Raw genomic sequence first — 23,345 nt, 5'->3', positions numbered from 1 at the left:
AAAAGGGTAAATCTCATCTAAACTGATGGAAAGCAGATCAGTCATTGCCTGGGGCCACGACGCCGGGGAAGGGCACAAGAGAATCTTTGGGGCAACTGAAAAGGTCTATGACTGTGACGGTGGTTACAGACGCACACGCTTCTCAAAATTCATCAAACTGTACACCTAAAAGGGATGCATTTTATGTAATAATTCGATACTTCAATAGGTGATTTTTTAGTATAAATTGGTTAAATCTGGTTAGGTCATTCCGTGCTCAAACCCTCCAGTGTTCTCATTATTATGTGACTATGTAAGTGTCAACTGCTGCTGAATCAAGTTATGTACCATGAAAATTTTAAATATTAAAAATGTATTATGATTATTCTTTTCCTTATGCAAACTTCTCCAGGAATTAACTGCTCCTTTTTTCCCATTTACTTGGATTTCGTTAAATTTCTGGCTAAATCAATAAAACAAAGAGCTGGAACCTTTGAAAGGACCGACAAAATGAATGAACATCCAGTAAGACTGAAAAGAAAAGGAAGTCACAAATTGCCAAAATCAGGAACAAAATGGGATATCAATATACACCTCACAGATATCAAAAGGATAACAAGGGAACATAAAGGACAACGCTACACATAAATACAAACATGAAGTTTGACAACTTAATACAAAATATACCACTTTCTCAAAAACTATAAACTATCAAAACTCACCCAGTCTGAAATAGACATTTGAAGAGCCCCATTACTGTTAAAGAAATTGAACTCTTAATTTAAAAAAATAATCTCGGGAATTCCCTGGCAGTCCAGTGGTTAGGACTTGGCACTTTCAGTGCCAGGGGCACAGGTTCAGTCCTTGGTTGGGGAACTAAGATCCCACAGCCAAAAAGGAAAAATAAAAGAAAAAGGAAATCTCTAAGCTCAGATGGTTTTACTAGAGAATTCTACCAAACATTTAAAGAACAATTAATGTAGTTCTATACAATCTTTCCCAAAAGGAGGGAACACTTCCTCATTCATTTTATAGAATGAATTTATACTAGTATTCAGTTCAGTTGCTCAGTTATGTCCTACTCTTTGCAACCCCATGGATTGCAGCATGCCAGACTAGTATTACCATGATATTATAACCAAAGATAGTATCACACACACACAAAAAAAACCCACAAAAGAACAATATCCTTCATGAAAAATAGGTGCAAAAACCAGTAACAAAATATGATCAAATAGAATTTAGCAATATGTAAAAATAATTATACACCATGACCAAGTGAGTTTTAGTCCAGAAATGAAAGGCTGGTTCAATATCTGAAAAATCAGTCAAGGTAATCCATATTAACCAGGCTAAACAAGAAAAATCACACGATCATATCACTCAATACAGAAAAAATCATTCAACAAAATTCAGCATCTGTTAAATGCTGAAAATGTTGAAAATTCAATATCTGTTATAGGTTGAATTATTTCTGCCCCCTCAAAAAATATATGTGGAACTCCAAACCCCTAGTACTCAGATTGTGACCTTATTTGGAAACAGGATCTTTATAGAGGTAAGAGGTAAAACGAAGTCACTAGGGTGGGTCCTAATCCAATACCAGTATGTCCTTATGGAAAGAGGAAATCTGAACGTGGAGCCCGACACAGAGGGAAGACAATATGAAGTCACACAAGGAGAATGTCATGTGAAAACAGAAGATTGGAATGACACACCTACAAGCCAAAGAACACCCGAGTATTGGCAAATCACCAGGAGCTAGGAAGAGGCAAGGAATAACTTCCCCACAGGTTTCAGAGGGACCTTTGCCCTGCTGACACCTTAATTTGGGTCCTCTAGCCTCCAGAACTATGAGACGATCAATTTCTGTTGTTCTAAGCCACCCAGTTTCTGGTACTTTGTGACAGCAATCATAAGAAAGATAACAATGACTCATGATTTAAAAAAAGAAAACTCTCAGAAAAACAGGAATAGAGGACAGTTTCCTCAACTTAATAAAGAATATCCATCCAAAAACCTATAATATCATACTTTATTGTGAAAGAGTGAATCTTTTTACCCTAAAAGAATAAGGCAAGGATACCAACACTCACTACTCTACTTCAGCAGAATGCTGGGAATCTAGCCAGTACTAAGAAAAAGAAACAAGGACATACAGATCAGAAAGGAAAAATAATAAAATAAAACTGGGCTTATTTGCAAATGACATTATTGTCTACACAGAAAATCCCAAGAAATCTACAAAAAAAACCCCAAATTCCTATCACTAATAAATTCACCAAAGTAACAGGATATAAGATTAAAAAAAACTGTATTTCTATATACTACCAATGAGCAAGGAGACAGAAACCAAAAATACGGTGTCATTTATAATCACTCAAATAAAATTAAATACTTGTGTCAACCTAATAAAATATATTAGAACTTGTATGCTGTAAACTATACAATCTGATTAAAGAAATCTTTAAAAAAGGTCTGAGTCAATAGAAATACATACTGTGTATTTATGTTCATGGATTGGAAGACCCAACATATAATAAAGATACCAATTCTCCTTAAACTAACACATGAGTCTAAAGCGATTGCTATCAAAACTCCAGTCAAGAGGGGTGGAACGAAGGGGACTCTCCTACACTGCTGATGGGAATGTAAACTGGTACAGCCACTATGGAGGTGGCTTAAAAAACTAAACATAGAGCTACCATATGACCCTGCAATCCCACTCCTGGGCACATATCCAGAGAAAAACACGACACGAAAGGATACACGCACCCCAAGGTTCACTGCGGCACTGTTCACAAGAGCCAAGACATGGGAGCAACTTAAATGTCCATCAACAGATGGATGAATAAAGATGCAATACATACATACAATGGAATATTAGCCATTAAAAAGAATAAAGATGCCTTTTGCAGCAACATGTCATGCTGAGTAGAGAGAGAAGCATAAATATCATCTGACATCCTTTATATGTGCAATCTAAAAAGAAATGATACAAATGAACTTACAGAACAGCAGGAGAGTCACAGATTTAGAGAACAAAGGTGTGGTTGCTGGGGGGGGGGAAGGGATAGTTAGAGAGTTTGGGATGGACAGGTATTCACTGCTATATTTCAAACGGGTAACTAACAAGGACCTACTGTATAGCACATGGAACTCTGCTCAATGTTACATGGCAGCCTGGATTGGAGGGGGAGTTTGGGGGGAGAATGAACACATTTATGTGTATGGCTGGGTCCCTTTGCGGTTCACCTGAAACCATCACATTGTTAACTGGCTGTACCCCAATACAAAATTAAAAGCTTAAAAAAAAAAAAACTCCAGTCAAAATTATTGTGGGTATAGATTATTCTAAAATCTATATACAAAGGCAAAAGAACTAGAACAGCTAAAACAATATTGAAAAACAATAAGTAGAAGGAAGCTCCTAATTTCAATATTTCTTATAGCTATAGTAACTGAGATATATGAGATGTTAGACATGTAGACCAATGGAACAAAACTGAGGACCCAGAAATCTGTTGCTGTTCAGCCGCAAGTCCTGTGAGACTCTGTGGCACCACGGACTGCAGCACACCAGGCTCCTCTGCCCTTCACCATCTTCCAGAGTGTGCTCAAATTCATGTGCATTGAGTCAGTGGTGCCATCTAACAATCTTCATCCTTTGCTGCCCTCTTCTCCTTTTGCCTTCAATCTTTTCCAGCACGAGGTCTTTTCCAATGAGTTAGCTATTTGCATCAGGTGACCAAAATATGGAAGCCTCAACTTCAGCATCAATCCTTCCAAAGGGTATTCAGGATTGATTTCCTTTAGGATTGACTGGTTGGATCTCCTTGCAGTCCAAAGGACTCTCAAGAGTCTTCTCCAACACTACAGTTCAAAAGCATCAATTCTCTGAAGTTTAGGCTTTTTTATGGTCCAACTCTCACATCCATACATGACCACTAGAAAAACCACAGCTTTGACTATACAGACCTTTGTCAGCAACGTGATGTCTCTGCTTTTTAATACACTGTCTAGATCTGTTGTAGCTTTCCTTTCAAGGAGCAAGTGTCTTTTACTTTCATGGCAGCAGTCACCATCCAGTGATTTTGGAGTCCAAGAAAATAAAATCTGTCACCATTTCCACCTTTTCCCCTTTTATCTGCCATGAAATAATGGGACCAGATACCATGATCTTAGTTTTATGAATGTTGAGCTTTAAACCACATTTTTCACTCTCCTCCTTCACCCTCATCAGAGGCTCTTTAGTTCCTCTGTTTTCTGCCATTAGAGTGGTATCATCTCCATATCTGAGGCTGTCGATATTGCTTCCAGCAATCTTGATTCCAGCTTGCAATTCGCCCACCCCAGCATTTCGCATGATGTACTTTGCATATAAGTTAAATAAACAGGGTGAGAATATATAGCCTTGTTGTACTCCTTTTCCAATTTTGAACCAGTCAGTTGTTCCACGTCCAATTCTGCTGCTTCTTGACTCACATAAACATTTCTCAGGAGGCAGGTCAGGTGGTCTGGTATTCCCATCTCTTTAAGAATTTTCCACAAATTGTTGTGATCCACATAGTCAAAGGCTTTAGCGTAGTCAATGAAGCAGGTGTTTTTCTGGAATTCCCTTGCTTTTTCTATGATCCAGTGGATGTTGGCAATTTGATCTCTGATTCCTTTACCTTTTCTAAACCCAGCTTGTACATCTGGAAGTTCTCAGTTCACATACTGCTAAAGCCTAGCTTGAAGGATTTAGAGCATAAACGTACTAGTATGTGAAATGAGTGCAATTGTGTAGTAGTTTGAACATTCTTTGGCACTGCCCTTCTTTGGGAATAGAATGAAAGCTGACTTTTTCCAGTCCTGTGGCCACTACTGAGTTTTCCAAATTTGCTGTCATACTAAGTGCAGCACTTTAACAGCATCATCTTTTAGGATTTTAAATAGCTCAGCTGAAATTCCATCATCTATACTAGTTTTATTCATAATAATGCTCCCTAAGGCCCACTTGACTGGACACTCCAGGATGTCTGGCTCTAGTTGAGTGATCACACCATCGAGGTTATTCAGGTCATTAAGACCTTTTTTGTTTAGTTCTTCTGTGTATTCTTGCCACCTCTTCTTAATCTCGTCTGATTCTGTTAGGTCCTTACCGTTTCTGTCCTTCATCATGCCCATTCTTGCAAGAAATGTTCCCTTGCTATCTCCAATTTTCTTGACGAGATCTCTATAGTCTTTCCCATCCTATTGTCTTCCTCTATTTCTCTGCATTGTTCATTGAAGAAGCCTTTCTTATCTTTCCTTGCTATTCCCTGGAACTCTGCATTCAGTTGGGTATGTCTTTCCCTTTCTCCCTTGCCTTTTGCTTCTCTTCTTTTCTCAGCTATTTGTAAAGCCTCCTCAACCACTTTTCTTCTTGCATTATTTTTCTTTGGGATGGTTTTGGTCACTGTCTCCTGTAGAATGTTATGAACCTCTGCCCATAGTTCTTCAGGCACTCTATCAGATCTAATCCCTTGAAACTATTTATCATGTCCACTGTATAATCATAAGGAATTTGACTTAGATCATACCTGAATGATCTAGTGGTTTTCCCTACTTTCTTCAATTTAGCCTGAATTTTGTAACACAGAGCTCATGATCTGAAACACAGTCAGCTCCTGGACTTGTTTTTACTGACTGTATAGAGCTTCTCCATCTTCAGCTGCAAAGCATATAATCAGTTTGATTTCACTACTGACCATCTGGTAACATCCATGTGTAGAGCTGTCTCTTGTGTTATGGGAAAAGGGTGTTTGCTATGACCAGCATGTTCTCTTGACACAACTGTTAGCCTTTGTCCTGGTTCATTTTGTACTCCAAGAACAAACTTGCCTATTACTCTGGGTATCTTTTGACTTTCTACTTTTGCATTCCAATCCCCTATGATGAAAAGGACATCTTTATTGGTGTTAATTCTAGAAGGTGTTGTAGGTCTTCATAGAACCATTCAGCTTCTTCAGCATTAGTGCTGAAGCACAGATTTGGATTACCATGACACGGAACGGTTTGCCTTGGAAATTAACTGAGATCATTTAGTTTACTGATTCCTAGGAAGAACTGATGCTGAAGCTGAAACTCCAGTACTTTGGCCACCTCATGCGAAGAGTTGACTCATTGGAAAAGACCCTGATGCTGGGAGGGATTGGGGGCAGGAGGAGAAGGGGACGACAGAGGATGAGATGGCTGCATGGCATCACCGACTCAATGGGCATGAGTTTGAGTCAACTCCGGGAGTTTGTGATGGACAGGGAGGCCTGGCGTGCTGCGATTCATGGGGTCGCAGAGTCGGACATGACTGGGCGACTGAACTGAACTGAAGTTATCGATGTTCACTCCTGCCAGCTCCTGCTTAACCACATCCAGCTTACCTTGATAAGTGGACCTAATGTTAATTCCAGGTTCCTATGCAATGCTGTTCTTCACAGCACTGGACTTTACCTTCACCGCCAGACACATTCACATTTGAGCGTTATTTCCATTTTGGCTCAGTGTCTTCACTCTTTCTGGAGCTACTAGTAATTGCCCTCTGCTCTTCCCTGAGTTCATATTGGACACCTTCCCACCTGGGGCGTTCACTCACCTTCCAGTGTCGTATCTTTCTGCCTTTTCACACCGTTCATGGGGTTCTTGAGGCAAGAATCCTGGGGTGGTCTGCCACCCCTCCTCCATTTGACTACAATTTGTCAGGACTCCACTATGACCCGTCCGTCTTGGGTGGCCCTACACGGCATGGCTCATAGCTTCACTGAGTTACAAGTCCCTTTGCCACGACAAGGCTGTGATCCATGAAGGAGGATGAAGAAATAAATGGGTCCACACAAACATGCCCAATTTTGATAAAACTGCAAAAGCAATTTAATGGAGGAAATGGTGCTGGAAAAACTGAACATAGGAAAAAAAAATAAAACTCAAGCTAAGTTTCAAAGCATATACAAAAATTAACTCAAAATTAAAAGAGGCTTTACACTGTAAAGCCATATAACTTTTTTTTAAAAGTTAAAATCTCTGTACCATTTTACATTCCCATCATATGAAGGGTTCTCTGCATCCCCTCCAGGACGTCACTTTTTAATTTTAGCCTGATAGATATATAGTGATATCTTATTATGGTTTTAATTTGCATTTTCCTAATGTCAAACAGTCAATCCTCATCCCAGTTCCCAAGAAGGGCAGTACTAAAGAACGTCCAAACCACTGGACAGTTGCACTCATCTCCCACGCTAGTAAGGTCATGCTCAAAATCTTACATGCTAGGCCTCAGCATTAGGTGAACCGAGAACTCCCAGACGTCTAAGCTTGAGAAAAGGCGGAGGAACCAGAGACCAAATTGCCAACATTCACTGGATCACAGTGAAAGCAAAGGAAATTTCAGAAAAACATCTATCTCTGTTTCATCGACTACACTAAAGCCTTCGACTGTATGGGCTGTAACAAACTATGGAAAGCTCTTCAAGAGATGGGAATGCCAGATCACCTTGCCTGTCTCCTGAGAAACCTGTATGCAGGTCCAGAGGCAAGAGCTGGAACTCAGTGTGGAACAACTCACTGGTTCAGGACTGAGAAAGGAGTACAGCAGGGCTGTTTGTTGAACTTACGCACTGAGCAGATCACGAGAAAGGCCGGGATAGACGATTCCTAAGCTACAGTCAAGACTGGCGGGAAAAACATCAACAAACTCAGATATGCGGATGATACCACTCTAATGGCAGAAATCGGAGAGGAAATAAACAGCCTCTTGATGAAGGTGAAGGAAGAGAATGAAAAAGTCAACTTAAAACTAAATATTAAAAAAACCAAGATCATGGCATCTGGCCCCATTACTTCATGGCAAATAGAAGGAGAAAAGGTGGAAGTAGTGACCGAGTTCCTCTTTTGGGGCTCTAAGATCACTGTGGATGGTGACTGCAGCCATGAAATCAGAAGAGGACTGCTCTTTGGCAGGAAAGCTATGACAAACCTAGATGGTGTGCTGAAAAGCAAAGACATCACTTTGCCTACAAAGGTCCTTATAGTCAAGGCTGTGGTCTTTCCAGTGGTCATATACAGTTGTGAGAGCTGGACCATGAAGAAGGCAGAGCACTGAAGAATTGATGCCTTCAAACTGTGGTGCTAAAGAAGACTCTTTGAGAGTCCCTCTGACAGCAAAGGTCAAACCAGTCAATCTTACGGGAAATCAACCATGAATACTCATTAGGACTAATGTTAAAGCTAAAGCTCCAATATTTTGGTCACCTGACGCAAACAGCCAACTCACTGGAAGAAACACTGATACCGGGAAAGATTGAGGACAGAAGAGAAGAGGGCAACAGAGGACCAGATGTTTGGACGGCATGACTGACTCAATGGACAGAAGTTTGAGCAAACTCTGGGAGATGGTGAAGGACAAGGAGGCCTCGTGTGCTGCAGTCCATGAAGTCGCGAAGAGCCGGACATGACTGGGAGACTGAACAACAACAATACTAACAATGTTGAACATCTTTCCATGTGCTTGGGCTAGGGCTGGCCAAAAAGTTCTTAGACCTGACAACAAAAGCTTCATAAAAGGAAAAATAGATAAACTGGACTTCACTGAAATTTAAAACCTTTGTTCTACAAAAAAATCCTATTAAGAAGATGGAAAAAAAAATGAGCTACAGAGTAGGAGAAAGCATTTGCAAATCCCGTATCCAACAAAGGACTAGCCTCTTGAGAAACCTGTATGCAGGTCAGGAAGCAACAGTTAGAACTGGACATGGAACAACAGACTGGTTCCAAATAGGAAAAGGAGTACATCAAGGCTGTATATTGTCACCTTGTTTATTTAACTTATATGCAGAGTACATCATGAGAAATGCTGGGCTGGAGGAAACACAACCTGGAATCAAGATTGCTGGGAGAAATATCAATAACCTCAGATACGCAGATGACACCACCCTTATGGCAGAAAGTGAAGAGGAACTAAAAAGCCTCTTGATGAAAGTTTTGAAAGAGGAGAGTGAAAAAGTTGGCTTAAAGCTCCTCATTCAGAAAACTAAGATCATGGCATCTGGTCCCATCACCTCAAGGGGAATAGATGGGGGGGAAGACAGTAGAAACAGTGTCAGACTTTATTTTTAGGGTCCAAAGTCACTGCAGATGGTGACTGGAGCCATGAAATTAAAAGACGCCTACTCCTTGGAAGGAAAGTTATGGCCTACCTAGATAGCATATTAAAAAGCAGAGACATTACTTTGCCAACAAAGGTCAGTCTGGTCAAGGCTATGGTTTTTCCAGTGGTCATGTATGGATGTGAGAGTTGGACTGTGAAGAAAGTTGAGCACAGAAAAATGGATGCTTTTGAACTGTGGTGTCGGAGAAGCCTCTTGAGAGTCCCTTGGACTGCAAGGAGATCCAACCAGTCCATACTAAAGGAGATCAGTCCTGGGTGTTCATTGGAAGGACTGATGCTGAAGCTGAAACTCCAATACTATGGCCACCTCATGCGAAGAGTTGACTCATTGGAAAAGACCCTGATGCTGGGAGGGATTGGGGGCAGGAGGAGAAGGGGACGACAGAGGATGAGATGGCTGCATGGCATCACTGACTCGATGGGCATGAGTTTGAGTAAACTCCGGGAGTTGGTGATGGACAGGGAGGCCTGGCATGCTGCAATTCATGGGGTCGCAAAGAGTCGGACACGACTGAGCAACTGAACTGAACTGAGTATCTAGAATACATAAAGAACTCTCTAACTTCAATGGCAAAACACCCAAACAATCCAATTAGAAAATTTGCAAGAAAGATATTTCAACAAAGATGATATACAAATAGTAAATAAGCACATGAAAAGGTCTTCAATAGCATTAGCATTAGGGAAATGCAAATTAAAACTGTAATAAGATATCACAAATATACCTATCAGAGTGGCTAAAATTAAAAAATGACATCCTGGAGGGGTATCTGAGAACCCTTCATATATTCATAGTGGAAAATTAAAATGGTACAGTCATTGAAAACAGTTAGGCTGTTTTTTAAGAAAGGAAGCATGTAATGACCATACTATTCAGCAATTTTACTTTGGGGCACTTATCCCAAAGAAACACACAAACGTTATACATGAAGATTTACAGCAAATTTCATTTGTAATAGTCAAAAACTAGCAACAATGTAGATCTCTTTCAATAGGTAAATGGTTAAGCAAACTGTGTACATCCACACCATAGAATACTACTCAGCAGGAATAAACTTTAGTATACACAACAGCCCTTGAATGATCTCCAAAAATTATGCTGACAGAAAAAAGCCAATCGCAAAAGGTTACATACAATATTTTTCCATTCACATAACATTCTTGAAACTGAAGAAATAGAAAACAGACCAGTTGTTCCAGGGGCAGAGGTGGAGATGGAGATGGGTGGGAGGTGGGTGTGGCTATAGCAAGGCAAAAGGAAGGATACTTGTGGTAGTGATGGAAATGTTCTGTATCTTGACTGTATCAGTGTCAATATCCTGGTTGTGAAATTGTTTTGTAAGATGTTACCATTGTGGGGAACCATGGAAAGGGTACAGGGGATCTATGTACTATTTCTTACAACTAACTCCATGTGAATCTATGATTACCTCAAAAAGAAAAGTTTAATTGAAAGAAAAACAAATTCTTATCTCACCAGCAGCACAAAAGCAGACAGAGAGACACTGGCCAAAGTCTGCTGACCCCTTTCCTGGTTAGTTATATTATTGCAAATATCTTCTTCCAGTTTTTTGGATTCAATTTATCTTCCTTTGTATTATCTTTCAATGAAAGTAAGTTCATAATTTTAATTTATCACTCCTCTTTCTCTCTGTATGCCTTAACAAGCCTTATCCTACTCTGAGGTTGTAAGGAGATTCTTCTTTTTCCTAAAAGTTTTAAAGCTTTATTTTTTACATGTAAGTATGGTTCATCTAGAGTTTAATTTTGTGTATGAGGTAAGGCATGGATATAATTTCATATTTTTCCACATAAAAAAGCAATTGTCCAGATTCAATAACTGAAGTGTCTGTCCTTTCACCAGAGATGTACAGCTCTACAGGAATAGTCATAGTTTCTCCATTTGCAAGAGCCTCTTTTGGGGGACTCTCTATTGTATTTTATTGGTCTTAAATATTCACAGGCTTCTGGACTTCCACATAAATTTTATTTATTTTTTTTTCCACATAAATTTTAGAATTAGCCTGTTCCATTCCTGGGAAAACCTGTGGGAATTTTTATTGAAATTATGCAGAATCAACAGATTAATTTGGGGAGAATGACTCTTAAATAACTCTTTTTCTGTCCTCCTATGCACAAACATGAAACTTTGACCATTTTAGACTTCCTTAAAGATTTTCAATAAAACTTATTTCCCCCATAGGCCATGCTCACCTTTCACTGGGTTCATTTCTATGAATCTTAATTTTTTTGATTGCTCTTATGAATGTTATATTTAAAAAATTATTTTCTGTTGTTTATTCATGGAAATATAAATAAAACTGATTTATATATATCTGATATATATCCAACTACCTTACTAAAATGTTGTTTCTAATAATTTATGTATTATTTAAGTTTCTCTATATAAAGAAACATCTGTAAATTATGAGGTTTGTTTCTCCTATCCCAGTATTTATGCCTTTAACTTATTTTCCTTAACTTACTAGATAAAAGTATATCCTTGTCTTATTCCTATTTTTAATGAGAATGCTTATAATGTTTTTCTGTTGAAATATTATTTTCTGTAAAGTTTTAGAAGATAGCCTTTATCAGGTTAAGAATAACTTTTCACTTCGAGCTGCTAAAAATCTTTATTTTTAAATCATAAATTAGTGCTGAATTTTATCAAATGCTTTGCTGTGTCTAAAGTGATTATATGGTTTTCATTCTTTAATCTGTTAATGTAGTGAAAGAGTTATTGTTTTCCTTTCTTTATTTTTCTCTTTTTTCTGGCCTTACCATAAGGCTTGATTGTGGGATCTCAATTCCCTGACCTGGGTCTGAACCCAGGCCATGGCAGTCAAAACCCAGAATCCTAACCACTAGGCAACCACGGAACTCCAGATTTATCATTTTTCTAATGTTAAATCTCTGTATTTTTTGAAAAAAATCCAATTGCCATTACAATTTTCATCAGCCAATATTGACTTCATTTTGCCAATATTTTGTTTAGAAACATCACGTGTGTATTCATGTGAGAGAAGCCAGCCTGCAATTTCTCTCTCTCATAATCTCCTGTCTGATTTGTTATCAGGGTTATATTGGCCTCAAAAAATGAACTAGCAAGTATCTCTTTTATTCCTTAGAAGAATTTATATAATATTGGAATTTTCCGTTCCTTGAAAATTCAGTAAATTTGCCTATAAAACAATCACAGCAAAAAAAAAAAAAAAAACAATCATAGCTTGGTGTTTTCTTTACAAGACAATTCTAAACATTGATTCAACTGCTTTACAGATATAGGACTGGCAGGTTCTTATATTAGTTTTGAAAATGATATACTTTAAAAAACGTGTCCATTTCTTCTAAGTTTTCAAATTTATTACCTTATATTTTAATATCCACATCTATAGTTATGATCTCTTTTTTAATGTTTATTTATTACCTTTTCTCCTTTTTTCTAATTAATCATTCCAAAAGTTTTTTTCATTAATCTCTTTAAAGAATCAAATTTTGACTTTATTGATCCCTTCTATTGAAGCTTTGTTTTTTATGCTTCTAGTTTCCCCTCCAGTTTTACGGAACTATAACTGACGTATAGCTACAGCTTTATTTACAAAAAAAAAATTAAAATTTTTTTTATAAAAGGGAAAGAAGAAATGCTATTTTTATTTATTTATTTAAGGCTGCACTGTGCCTTAGTTGCTACACAGGCCTTCTTTCTGGTTGGAGCGAGTGGAGGCTACTCTTCCTGGCTGTGCATGGGCTTCTCATTGCGGTGGCTTCTCTTCTTGCACAGACAGCGCAGGCTCTAGATGCACTGGCTTCAGCAGTTGCGGCTCGCGGGCTCTAGAATGTGGGCTCAGTTGCGGCCCACGATCTTAGCTGCCCTGTGGCACGTGGGATCTTCCTGGAGCAGGGATAGAACCCATGTTCCCTGCACTGGCAGGCAGATTCTTAACCACTGGACCACCAGGGAAGTCCACAAAATTTTAAATTTTAAACAACTTTGTTTTAAAATTTTTGCTGGGAATTCCCTGGTGGTCCAGTGGTTAAGACTCTGTACTCCCAATGCAAGAGGCCAGGGTTTGATACCTGGTCAGGGAACTAGATCCCACATGCCACAATTAAAGATCCTGCATGTCTCCACTAAGACCTGGTACATCCAAATAAACAGATTTTTTTTTTTAATTTTGTCTGTTCCTTATTTGGGTTTATTTTTATTTTTACCTACTTCAATCAACTATAAGCTCATTTATTTTCACCATGTCTCCTTTGCTCGTTTAAGCATTCAGTATTACATACTTCCCCATAAGTATTGCTTTTGCTACATTCACCTTTTTTATGTTTCTGGTTGTACTGGGTCTTCGTTGCTGCGCACAGGCTTTCTCTAGCTGCAGCGAGCGGGGCTACTCTTCGCTGTGGTGAGCAGGCTTCTCATTGCCGGGGCTTCTCTCGTTATGGATTACGGGCTCTAGGTGCATGTGCTGCAGTATATGCAGCACATGGGCTCAATAGTTGTAGCATGTGGGCTCTAGAGCACATATCCCACAGCTTTTGATGAGAAAAAAATTTTCCCTACTGTTCAATTCTAAGTACTTTTTCAAAAAAAAATTTTTGGCCGAGCTGTGTGGCATGCAGGATCTTAGTTCCCCAACAAGGCATTGAACTCATGCCCCCCACCCCACATAATGGAAGCCTGAAGTCTTAACCACTGGACCACCAGGGAAGTCTTCTTAAGTATTTTTAAATTTCTCTTATAATTTTTTCTTTGACCCACACGTTATTTACTTAGGAATATGTCTTTAAATTCCCAAAAGCATGGAGATTAGTGTTCATCTTTTGGTTACTTATCTCTAATGCAAAAGCACCAGAAATAGTCCTGAGAAATGATATTCATCCCAAAAGGAAGGTGAGCCTCTAAACACTCTTTCCTAGTACCTGGTTCTGGATGACAGTACTTAACCATCCCAAACAACCCTAAAACTGGACAAAATACACAAATTAACTGTTTCTGGTACACAGTAATGATAGTGAATAGCAGAGGGCAATTTGCCTGAGGAGAGGAAAGCACAGGCCAGGAGCCCACAGTGACTCTGGCCCCTTGCCAGGGGGGCATTTTCCCAATTCAAAGCCAAGGCAAGCAGAGCCTGGGCAGTCGGTGGCAGTCACCCTGAGCAGAAGAAACACACAGAAGCGGTTTGGTGCCGGGAATTTATGAGATGGGGAACCGCTGAGAAGAGAGTACAGAAAAGCCCCAGAAATCTAGGGGCTAACCCCAGGTCCTTGGCTGAATCCTACGCTGCCCATATGCAGGGTAGGTCCTGGGAGGCCTTAGAGAGAAGAGCTGTTGTAGAAGGTAGAGAGTGAGCTAAGAGAGGAATACAGGTATCAATACAATGCTGGGAAGATAACAGAGTTCCAGACCAGCCAGAGTGGAGCATAAGTACCCTGACACCCTCAGCCTACAAAGTCAGACCTTAGGAAAAGGATTTTGCCTAAGAACAAAGGCTCAAACTGAAGTATACCAGTCCCCAAAAAAGAAAACCAACTTTAATAAGATCAAAAGCTAGTGACTTCATTTCTGCTAGGAAAAAAACAAAGCTATTTAGAGAACATAATATAAAGTCTCTGTAATACAACATCCACAGTATCCAACATACAGTAAAAAAAATTACTGTAAGAAGCTTTGACTCTTAAGCAAGGAGCTAAATGTCAACAAAAGCAGAGCCACAAATGACCCAGATGTTGGAATTAGCAGAAAATGGCTTTATAACTACAGTAAGTATATTAAAGAACCTGGAAGAAAAGATAAACAAAATGGGTGAAAAGATGAAAGAGTTCAGGAACTTCCCTGGTGATCCAGTGGTTGAGACTCTGTGCTTCCACTTCAGGGGCACTGGTTTGATCCCTGGTTGGAGAACGAAGGGGGCTTCCCAGGTAGCACTAGTGGTAAAGAACCCGCCTGCCAATGCAGGAGATGTATGAGACGTGGGTTCAATCCCTGGGTTGGGAAGATCCCCTGGAGAAGGAAATGGCAACCCACTCCAGTATTCTTGCCTGGAGAATCCCATGGACAGAGGAGCCTGGGAGGCTACAGTCCATAAGGTCACAAAGAGTCGGACACGACTGAAACGACTCAGCACTCAAGCATGCACGTGTGGAACCAAGACGCCGCGTGCCTCAAGGTCCAGCCCAAAAAAAAAAAAAAAAAAGGAAAAGTTCAGCTGAGTAATAGGGGGTAAGAACTAAAGGGAAGTTGAAAACTACACTATCTAAAATGAAAAATTCATTAGGTGGGCTTAATTGCAGATTGGACATAACAACAGAATAGGTTAGAGATTTCCAAGACATGTCAATTTGAAGAAGTGGGAAAGCTATGACCATACCTGTAACTGAGAGCAGTGAGCAAGGCGGTGTAAATATTTTCAGCAGTTCAGAGAGGTTGAGGGCTGAGTTCTACTAGGAGAGGAGTTGTGCAAGATATGACTTAGTGAGCTAAGGGAATTAAGGTAATTTGAATGAAGGCAGTTATGATTCTGGAATCTAAGCTAAGAAGGGAAGTGAGGGAGTAGAGTGTTGAACAGTGAAGAAGTGGTAGGGGCAGTGCTTTGAGTCCCAGTGTGTCTGATTGTTAGACTGGGGGGTTTAGAGCCTTGCTACTCAAAAAGTGGTCCCAGGACCAAGGGTGCCAGCGCCACTTGGCACTGGTGGCACGGTGCCACAATTCTCAGGCCCCGCCCCACATGCACACAATCAGCATCTCTGCAGGCAGCGCTCAGCAAGCTGTTCAACAAGCTCAGCAGAGACTCTGATGCTGCTGAAGCTGGAGAACTGCTCTTCTAGAGGAGGAGAGCTGCAGAGAAGCGGTGAGGGACAGAGTGGGATGCTCCAAATGGATATTTTGGAGATGTCCAATTATGAGCCATGACTAGGTCTGAGATATAATACAGGGAACAGGAAACTGTGATGGAATGAAAGGAAAGATCACTGAAGATAAATGGTCTAGGAAATAAGGGGCCAGACTCTTAGACAATCATCCACAGGACACAATCTGAGTGCCAGCAAGAGAGAAAGACGGTGAGTCAGACGCTAAAGTTATCAATGAACAGCGGAGCACGACAGAACGCCAGATGACTGCAACCAAGAAGGTCAGTAGGTAGCGTAATCTGACAGCCTGCCCTTCCAAGAGAGAGGGTTTAAAGAGAAAGGAAGAAAAACAGTTTGGAACTAGCAAAGGGAACCACCTCTGGCACTCTTGCTGCGGAGATTCTAATCCACCTCTCAACTCCCATCTCCAACTTCTCCAGCCTTGGCTGACCTTGTTAATTGCCTGCCAAAAGGCATTCTCTCTTCCCTTGCTGACAGATTCCCAAGTTTAGCAACAGTGCACCTATTTTAAAAGCTACATTTTCCAGCCTCCTTTGCACTGAAGGTCACCAGTTGCAGTTCTCCCTAACAAAATGTAAGCAAAATTGTGGTAGGGCTCCTGAGAATGTGCCTTTTATGAGAACACAGGCTCTGGACCCTCTGCTTCTCCCCTTCTTCCCACCTGGAACCCTGGTTAGCATCATGGAATTCCCATACCACCCTTGGACCCCCTACCTCCTGAACTCTTCTACAGCAAAGAGAAGCAAATAGCTTTGCTTCTGGTTCACCTTCACCTACATAGAGCCTGCTTCATTGGAGGGAAGCTCAAGAAAAACCATTGGAGAGAAGCTCCTGGAGGTTAGTCATGGGCCTTCTCTTCTCTGTCCACAAAGGAAGCCCCCACCAGCCACTGCCCCACCATTAACTCTCACCTTCCCAGCCCTCATATTTGTCTTCCTGCCAGAAAGGATCAGGTTTTACTCACTTTTGTCTTCCTTACCTTCCACACCAGCAGCCAGAATAAGGCTATGCAAACAACAGATACAATTGTTTGCTGTGTTAAAGAAGTAAAAACCTCAATTTCAATAACCCAGGTGGAAAAAGCCCTGACTAAATTGCCCAATAACCCTTTTTGTCCTTGCCAAGAATATAGCCTTCCTTTCATTTCAAAGTTCCAGGTTTTCTATACCAACCTTGCTCCTGACTGTTAAAGTCATAAAGTTCCGTAATTTCATGCCAGACCCTGTTTTGTCCACTGTAAGATGGGACAGAAAGAGAGGACAGAAAGCAGAGTCATCTGAGCTCTGAAGAGTGACCACAGATGGGCTTCCCTGGTGGCTTAGTGATAAAGAATCAGCCTGTCAATGCAGGAGGCACAGGTTTGATCCCCGGTCCGGAAAGATCCCATGTGCAACAACTACTGAGCTTGTACTCTAGAGCTCGAAAGTAACAACTGAGCCCGCCTGTGCCCTAGAGTCCACCACACAACAAGAGAAGCCACTGCAATGCCAAGCCCGTGCACTGCAACTGGAGACTAGCCCCTGCTTGCCACAACTACAGAAAAGCCCCGTGTAGCAACGAAGACCCAGCACAACCAAAACTAAACAAATAAAAACTAAAAAAAAAAAAAAAGTGACCACAGAGCAACCCTGAGAGTGGAGAGGCCAGGCACCTACCAGCAGCTCCTGGGGCCGCTCGGTCACATCAGGGGTCCTCTTGGGAGACCTGTTGCTGGAATTCACGTACAGTTTTCGCTTGCGGAAGAGCTTCCCATTCAGTGCCTGGATGGCAAGTGCCACTTTCTGCATGGAGCCCAGATCTACAAATGCGAAGCTGCAAAGGAAGGAGACGGCAGCTCTGAGCCCAGCTCCAACAGAGCCGCAGGAGGGTCCTGAGCCGAGGAATGGTCTCCTCTCCCCTCTGCGGGGACAGGAGAGAGGCTGGGCCACTCCTAACACACAAGGAGGCCACCATGACACCCAGGTTTGGGCTGGGCAGTGGGGGAGCTGGTCCTGGGGACCGGGAGACATGCGCTGACCCTTTCACCATATGCCATAGGGCATGGCTCTGGGTTTCCTTCATACTGCTCCCCACGGAGGTTCAAAGTCCTTTTACTGCCTTGAACATAAGAAAGGAAAAATATCCAGATTTCAGGGGCAACCAAGGCTGAGGGAGGTTCACTAACTTGCTTCGAGTCAGAAAACAGAGAAAGGACAAGAACAAAAGTAAAGCCAGGGCTCTGGATTTCTAACCCAAGGTTGTATGGATAAGGCAGTATTAGCTGCCGAGGCAGAGGGTTGAATGTGGAAAGGGGGTTTCCCACATGTCCCTCTGCCGAGTCACAATGGGCGGGGCTCTGGGAGCTGTTGAGCTGGTCCGCAGGATCAGTGCATCAGCAAAATGGACAAAGAGGAAAGGAGTTGCTTCCCAAAGAAAACAAAGGAAGAACGCTCATTACCATTTGCAGCCATTCTGGACTCTGTGGACATGGAGAGGGCTGAAGTCCTTTAGAAGGCACCGAATCTCCTCCTACAACGGCAGGGTTTAAAAGAGATAGAGAGACCCGAAAACTGACAACTGGTTCTCAAGGTTGCAGATCCCCAACCCGTTAGGCTGTAATCAGCTGAACAAATACTTAATGAGAACCAATGATGTGCTGAGTGTGCCAGGCTGTGTGCTCAGTGAAGCAAATACAGAGACAAGAAGGATGTAAGCGCTGCCTTCAATTGCAGTTCAACAGACGTGGGGCACTAACAAGACAATCAAGTAAAGAGGGTGTGAAATTCCATGAGGAAGTACAGATGCCTCTGGGAGAACACAGTCTGGGTATCTAACCCAAATTTGGAGAGAAAAGAAGTGGTCAGGATGGGCTCCCAAATTAGAAGTGACTTTTAATTTATTAGGAAGGCATTTTTAATTGAGTCTGCTGACTCAGTCCTATATTCACGGCAACTTCCCTTCATTTCTTTCCTGACATGTCCGACAGTAAACATGAGCTACCCACAAGTCTTATGCCAAGTGTTACAAGAGATGTGAATTTGAACTTGACATAAGTCGTGCACTCAAGAAGCTTAGAGTTCATAAATGCATGATCTCTGTTTAAACGACAGGGCGGAGTGTCGTCTAAGGGTAAAAGTAAAGTCCAGAGGGGGCAGTGCACGGAGGGAGGACGCTCATCTCTGGTCAGCTGCTGATGGAGCTGTCTGCCATGCCTGCTCTGTAAGGCTCCCCACCCCTACCAACCACCCCAACTTTCCTCACGGCAGCCAGGGCTCTACCGCCTGGGGATACGATCACCTCCCCTGGACCTCTCTCCATCTAATTCTCAACTCTCCCTCCTGTCTGCCCTCTGGCTCCCTCCCCCACGGATCCTAGTCCCACTCCCACCCCTGGGCTCCAACCATGACTGCCCTCCCTTTTTTGAGATAACATCTACCCAACCCTGATGCCCTTTTGAGCGACACCCTATTTTTTCTCTTTTTCTGCCAAATGTGTAGAAAGAACTGTGTCCGCCTATTGCCTCCGTTTCCTCCCCGCCCACTCCCTCCTGGCTGCAGCTTGGCCGCCGTTCCTGCTCTGCTGAGAACGCGTTCCTGCAGGTCATGGATGCGCTGCCCACGGCCGTAGCTTCCCCCCAGGCCTCACGGTCGACTCCTACCCGCACCTCCCCTTCCTCCTTCCCCAGCTTCCCCACTGGCCGCTCCCACTACAAATCCCACACCTGTGATGAAAGCTAATGTTTCCTGAGAAAATTCTACTTTGGGAAAATGTGTATTTATACCATCTTCTGTTATTACCAATCTAAAGTCACTTTGTTGGCAAGGGAAGAGAAATGCATAATGTATAGCTCGTTTTTCCGAGTCTTCATATTTATATTACATTTAAATTCAAATTTTCTAATTTGCTTTTACTTTTAAATATTTAATGTTTATTACACATGAATCTATAAGATGCTGAGCAACAAGCAATTTGTGAGAACAAGCAATATGTGCTTAGCATTTTCAGTTTATAAAGCACTATCATATGCCTTATTCCATTTGATCTTTAAAACTACCCTATGAAGTATTATTATTGTCCTCGTTCTCAAATGCATAAAATAAAGATCATCGAGATTAAGTGACTGCCTTAAGATTACACAGCTAATTTAGAGTCAAAATTTGAACTCAAGGCTTCTAACCTCAAATCCTGCATTCTTTTCATGATATCATGCAAAACGATACCTTTCTTCTGGTCAGATTTTGCTGTTATTAAAAGAGAGAATTCCCTTGTGGTCCAGTGGTTAAGACTCTGTGCTTTCACTGCCGAAGGCATGGATTCAATCCCTGGTCAGAGAACTAATATCCCAAAAGCCATGTGGTACAGCCAAAAATAAATCAATGAAAAAATGATGAAATAAAATAAGAGAAAACTCCCATATTTTTGTACCTTCAATAGCAGGTGTCAGGAAACCAGAGCCTTGAGCCAAATCCAACCCACCACCCATTTTCTAAATGTAATTGGAGTGCAGCCACGCACATTCATTTATGTGTTCTCCATGGCCGCTTTCATGGCCCAGTGGCAGAGTATCTGCCACAAAGGCATATGACCTGCAAAGCATAAAACCTTACTATCTGACCCTTTGAGGCTTTCCAGGTGGTGCTAGTGGTAAAGAATCTGCCTGCCAATGCAGGAGATGTAAGAGAGGCAGGTTTGATCCCTGGGTTGGGAAGATCCCCTAGAGGAGGGCACTGGCAACCCACTCCAGTATTCTTGCCCGGAGAATCCCATGGACAGAGGAGCCTAGCGGGCTATAATCCATGGGGTCACACAGAATCAAACATGACTGAAGCAATTTAGCATGCACGCATCTGACCCTTTACGGAAAACTTGGCAAACCCTTCTCCTATAGCAATGATCCTCAATTCTGACTGCATATAAAATTCAGCTGGAAAGTTACAGCTTTTTTTTTTTTAAACTACCTACCAGAGTGATGCCTGGCCCACCCCAGATGAACAAAATCAGAATCTCCAAGGTTGAGATTAAGGCAGTATTTTTATCAATATTTTTTAAAAGATGATGGCAATATGCAGCCAAGGTCAAAAACTATTGTTCCCTGGTATCAAACTGATTCAGGAAGCACTAATTTTCAGAAAATGTGCTTGAGAGAAAGAAGAGAGAAGAACCACCACCACTACCACACACATACAAATACAAAAGAAACCTGCTGACATCTTTTCATCCGTGGTTCATCAATCAATGCTATCAGTGAGGTCATCCTAGCAGCAGATGTTGTTCTTACTGATAGTTAGCATTAGGAACTATGAAAATCTAAAGGCATAACCTATGACATTATTTTTCTGCCCCTTAATAGTTCAGTTTGTTTATTTAAAATTTTTTTTTTTACTATAGATTTGACAGGAAGCTTAGTACATTAAGCTAAAATTGCCTCATATCCCTTAGGGTATCTCTAAATAATGAAAATTAGTTATTATGATATTTTAATTATAAAAGCATTAAATGTTTATTATAGAAAAGTTTAAAAATACAGATAAGCAAAATAGAGATATCACCCATAATCTTACCACCAACACATGAGCACCATACATAGAGATTAAGGGGTCATAGAGTATCCTCTGCTTCATAACCTATTTTGCTTATTAATATACTCCTTTCAATCAATCATTACAAAAAACATCTACTGCAGCCTGCCAATAATTATGGCACGAGCATTTACGGGCCACTGACTTCGTGCCAGACAGGCAGAAGGTTATGGCAGTTACCTGCATGTTAAATGATTCCACATCCAGGGGACAGCAGTAATTCAGCAGCTGGACACAACCACGCTGCTGTTGGTAAGGATAAAGGAATTCTGCTGCTGACGCTGCTGGCGGGAGTGGAGGCCTCTCCCCCGTCCTGGTCAAGCCAAGTGCACCGTGTGGCTCTGGCCCCATGCCCACATGAGGTCCTAGAGACACGCATGAAGACATGCGTACAAGCCAGTGCACTGAAGCTGTTTAAAGTGGCAAAAGGACTTCCCTGGTGGCATGGTGGATAGGCATCTGCCTGCCAATGCCAGGGACACGGATTCGATCCCTGGTTGGGGAAGACCCTGTATGCCTTGGAGCAAGCCCATCTGCACAACTACTGAGCCCCTGCTCTGGAGACCAGGAGCTGCAACTGAAGCCTGAGCACCGAGAGCCTATGCTCAAGAACAGAGACGCCATCACCACGAGAAGTCTGCACATGGAAACTAGAGAGTAGCCCCCGCTCGATGCAACCAGAGAAGGCCCATGCAAAGCAACAAAGACCCAGTGCAGTCAAAAATAAAGAAAGAAAAGAAAGTGGCAAAAACTGGTAAACATTTAATTTGAGCCATGCGATTTAACATTTCTGCAGATAAAAACTGGTCAAGTACCAGCAGTTTCCTATGATACAAGCTAAGCATCTGAATGTTTATTGGCATTGCATGTATGTGCCAACATAGATACATTTTTTTAAAATGTATGAAATGATAAAAGTCATAGAGAAGAGAAAACACACAGAGGAGAGAAAGGGACCAACAGCGGCATCCCCGTCACCTGAGCTCCCTTCCTCCCAGGACACGCCCTGGACCCCACTATTACCAGACCGCCTACCTCCAAACGGCAACTTCGAGTCCCTGCTCTCTAACCACCCTTCCTCTCACACCTCTAGTTCCCCAGTTCTATTTTCTGGGGCTGTGATCCTTCAAACTCTGCCACTTTCCCGCCATCCCGCAAACTCCCGACCCTATCCTGACTCTCTGGCCATCCGTTCCACCCCGCCCTGCCAGCCCCCGCCTTCCTCTTTCCACTGTGGTTGATCACTGACTGCAGTCATTTCCTTGTTCAGTGCTTCTGGCATTCCTACTACATATTCCTAATCATCAACCGCCAGCCTCCCAAACAAAACTACTGCAGTCTACTTCTCCACTCAGACTTTCCTTGCCCTCTTTCTACTCAGCAGATAACCCCGATTCTTTGCTGAGACGAGACGAGCAATCAAAACGAACACCCACTCCCTGCCACCACATCAGTCAGCCACCCCATACCCGTGTGCACCCCTCTACAGAGAAGACCCGTCCTTGCTCCCCGTCCTTGCTCCACACAACCCCTCTTAACCTTCTCAAGGTCTTTCATACTAAACGATCTCCTCTTTTTCCTGCATTAACTACCCTCCCCACTGGATGGGCATACAAATGAGCTCTAATATTTACTATCTAAATACTTAAAGACATGTAACAACTTTGACCTTACAACCCCCTCCTGCTCCCACCCCACTTCCTATCCTTCTTTATTACAAAAATCCTTGAAAAACTTGTCTGTGCTCACTGTCC

The 23,345-nt window shown here is 41.9% G+C and overlaps 1 protein-coding gene across 3 annotated transcripts in view; it reads right to left on the bottom strand.

The window, feature by feature from the left end:
• TDRD10 (tudor domain containing 10) overlaps positions 1 to 23,345 on the bottom strand; it is a 54,064-nt gene that overhangs the window by 12,880 nt on the left and 17,839 nt on the right. For 2 of the 3 annotated variants that reach the window (XM_070467420.1, XM_020887396.2), the window contains exons 5-6: positions 18,471 to 18,541; positions 17,689 to 17,845 (exon numbers count right to left, since the gene is read on the bottom strand). The exons of the other annotated variant lie outside the window; for it this stretch is intronic. In XM_070467420.1, coding sequence (XP_070323521.1) covers positions 17,689 to 17,845; positions 18,471 to 18,541 — 228 coding nt within the window. The remainder of the gene's footprint in view (positions 1 to 17,688; positions 17,846 to 18,470; positions 18,542 to 23,345) is intronic. 3 annotated transcript variants of the gene reach the window in all.

The sequence above is a fragment of the Odocoileus virginianus genome, chromosome 5 (genome assembly GCF_023699985.2).
Source record: "Odocoileus virginianus isolate 20LAN1187 ecotype Illinois chromosome 5, Ovbor_1.2, whole genome shotgun sequence".
Classification (NCBI taxonomy): Eukaryota; Metazoa; Chordata; class Mammalia; order Artiodactyla; family Cervidae; genus Odocoileus; species Odocoileus virginianus.
The sequence above is the reverse complement of the archived record's forward strand: the minus strand, read 5'-3'. Positions and strand labels throughout refer to the sequence as shown.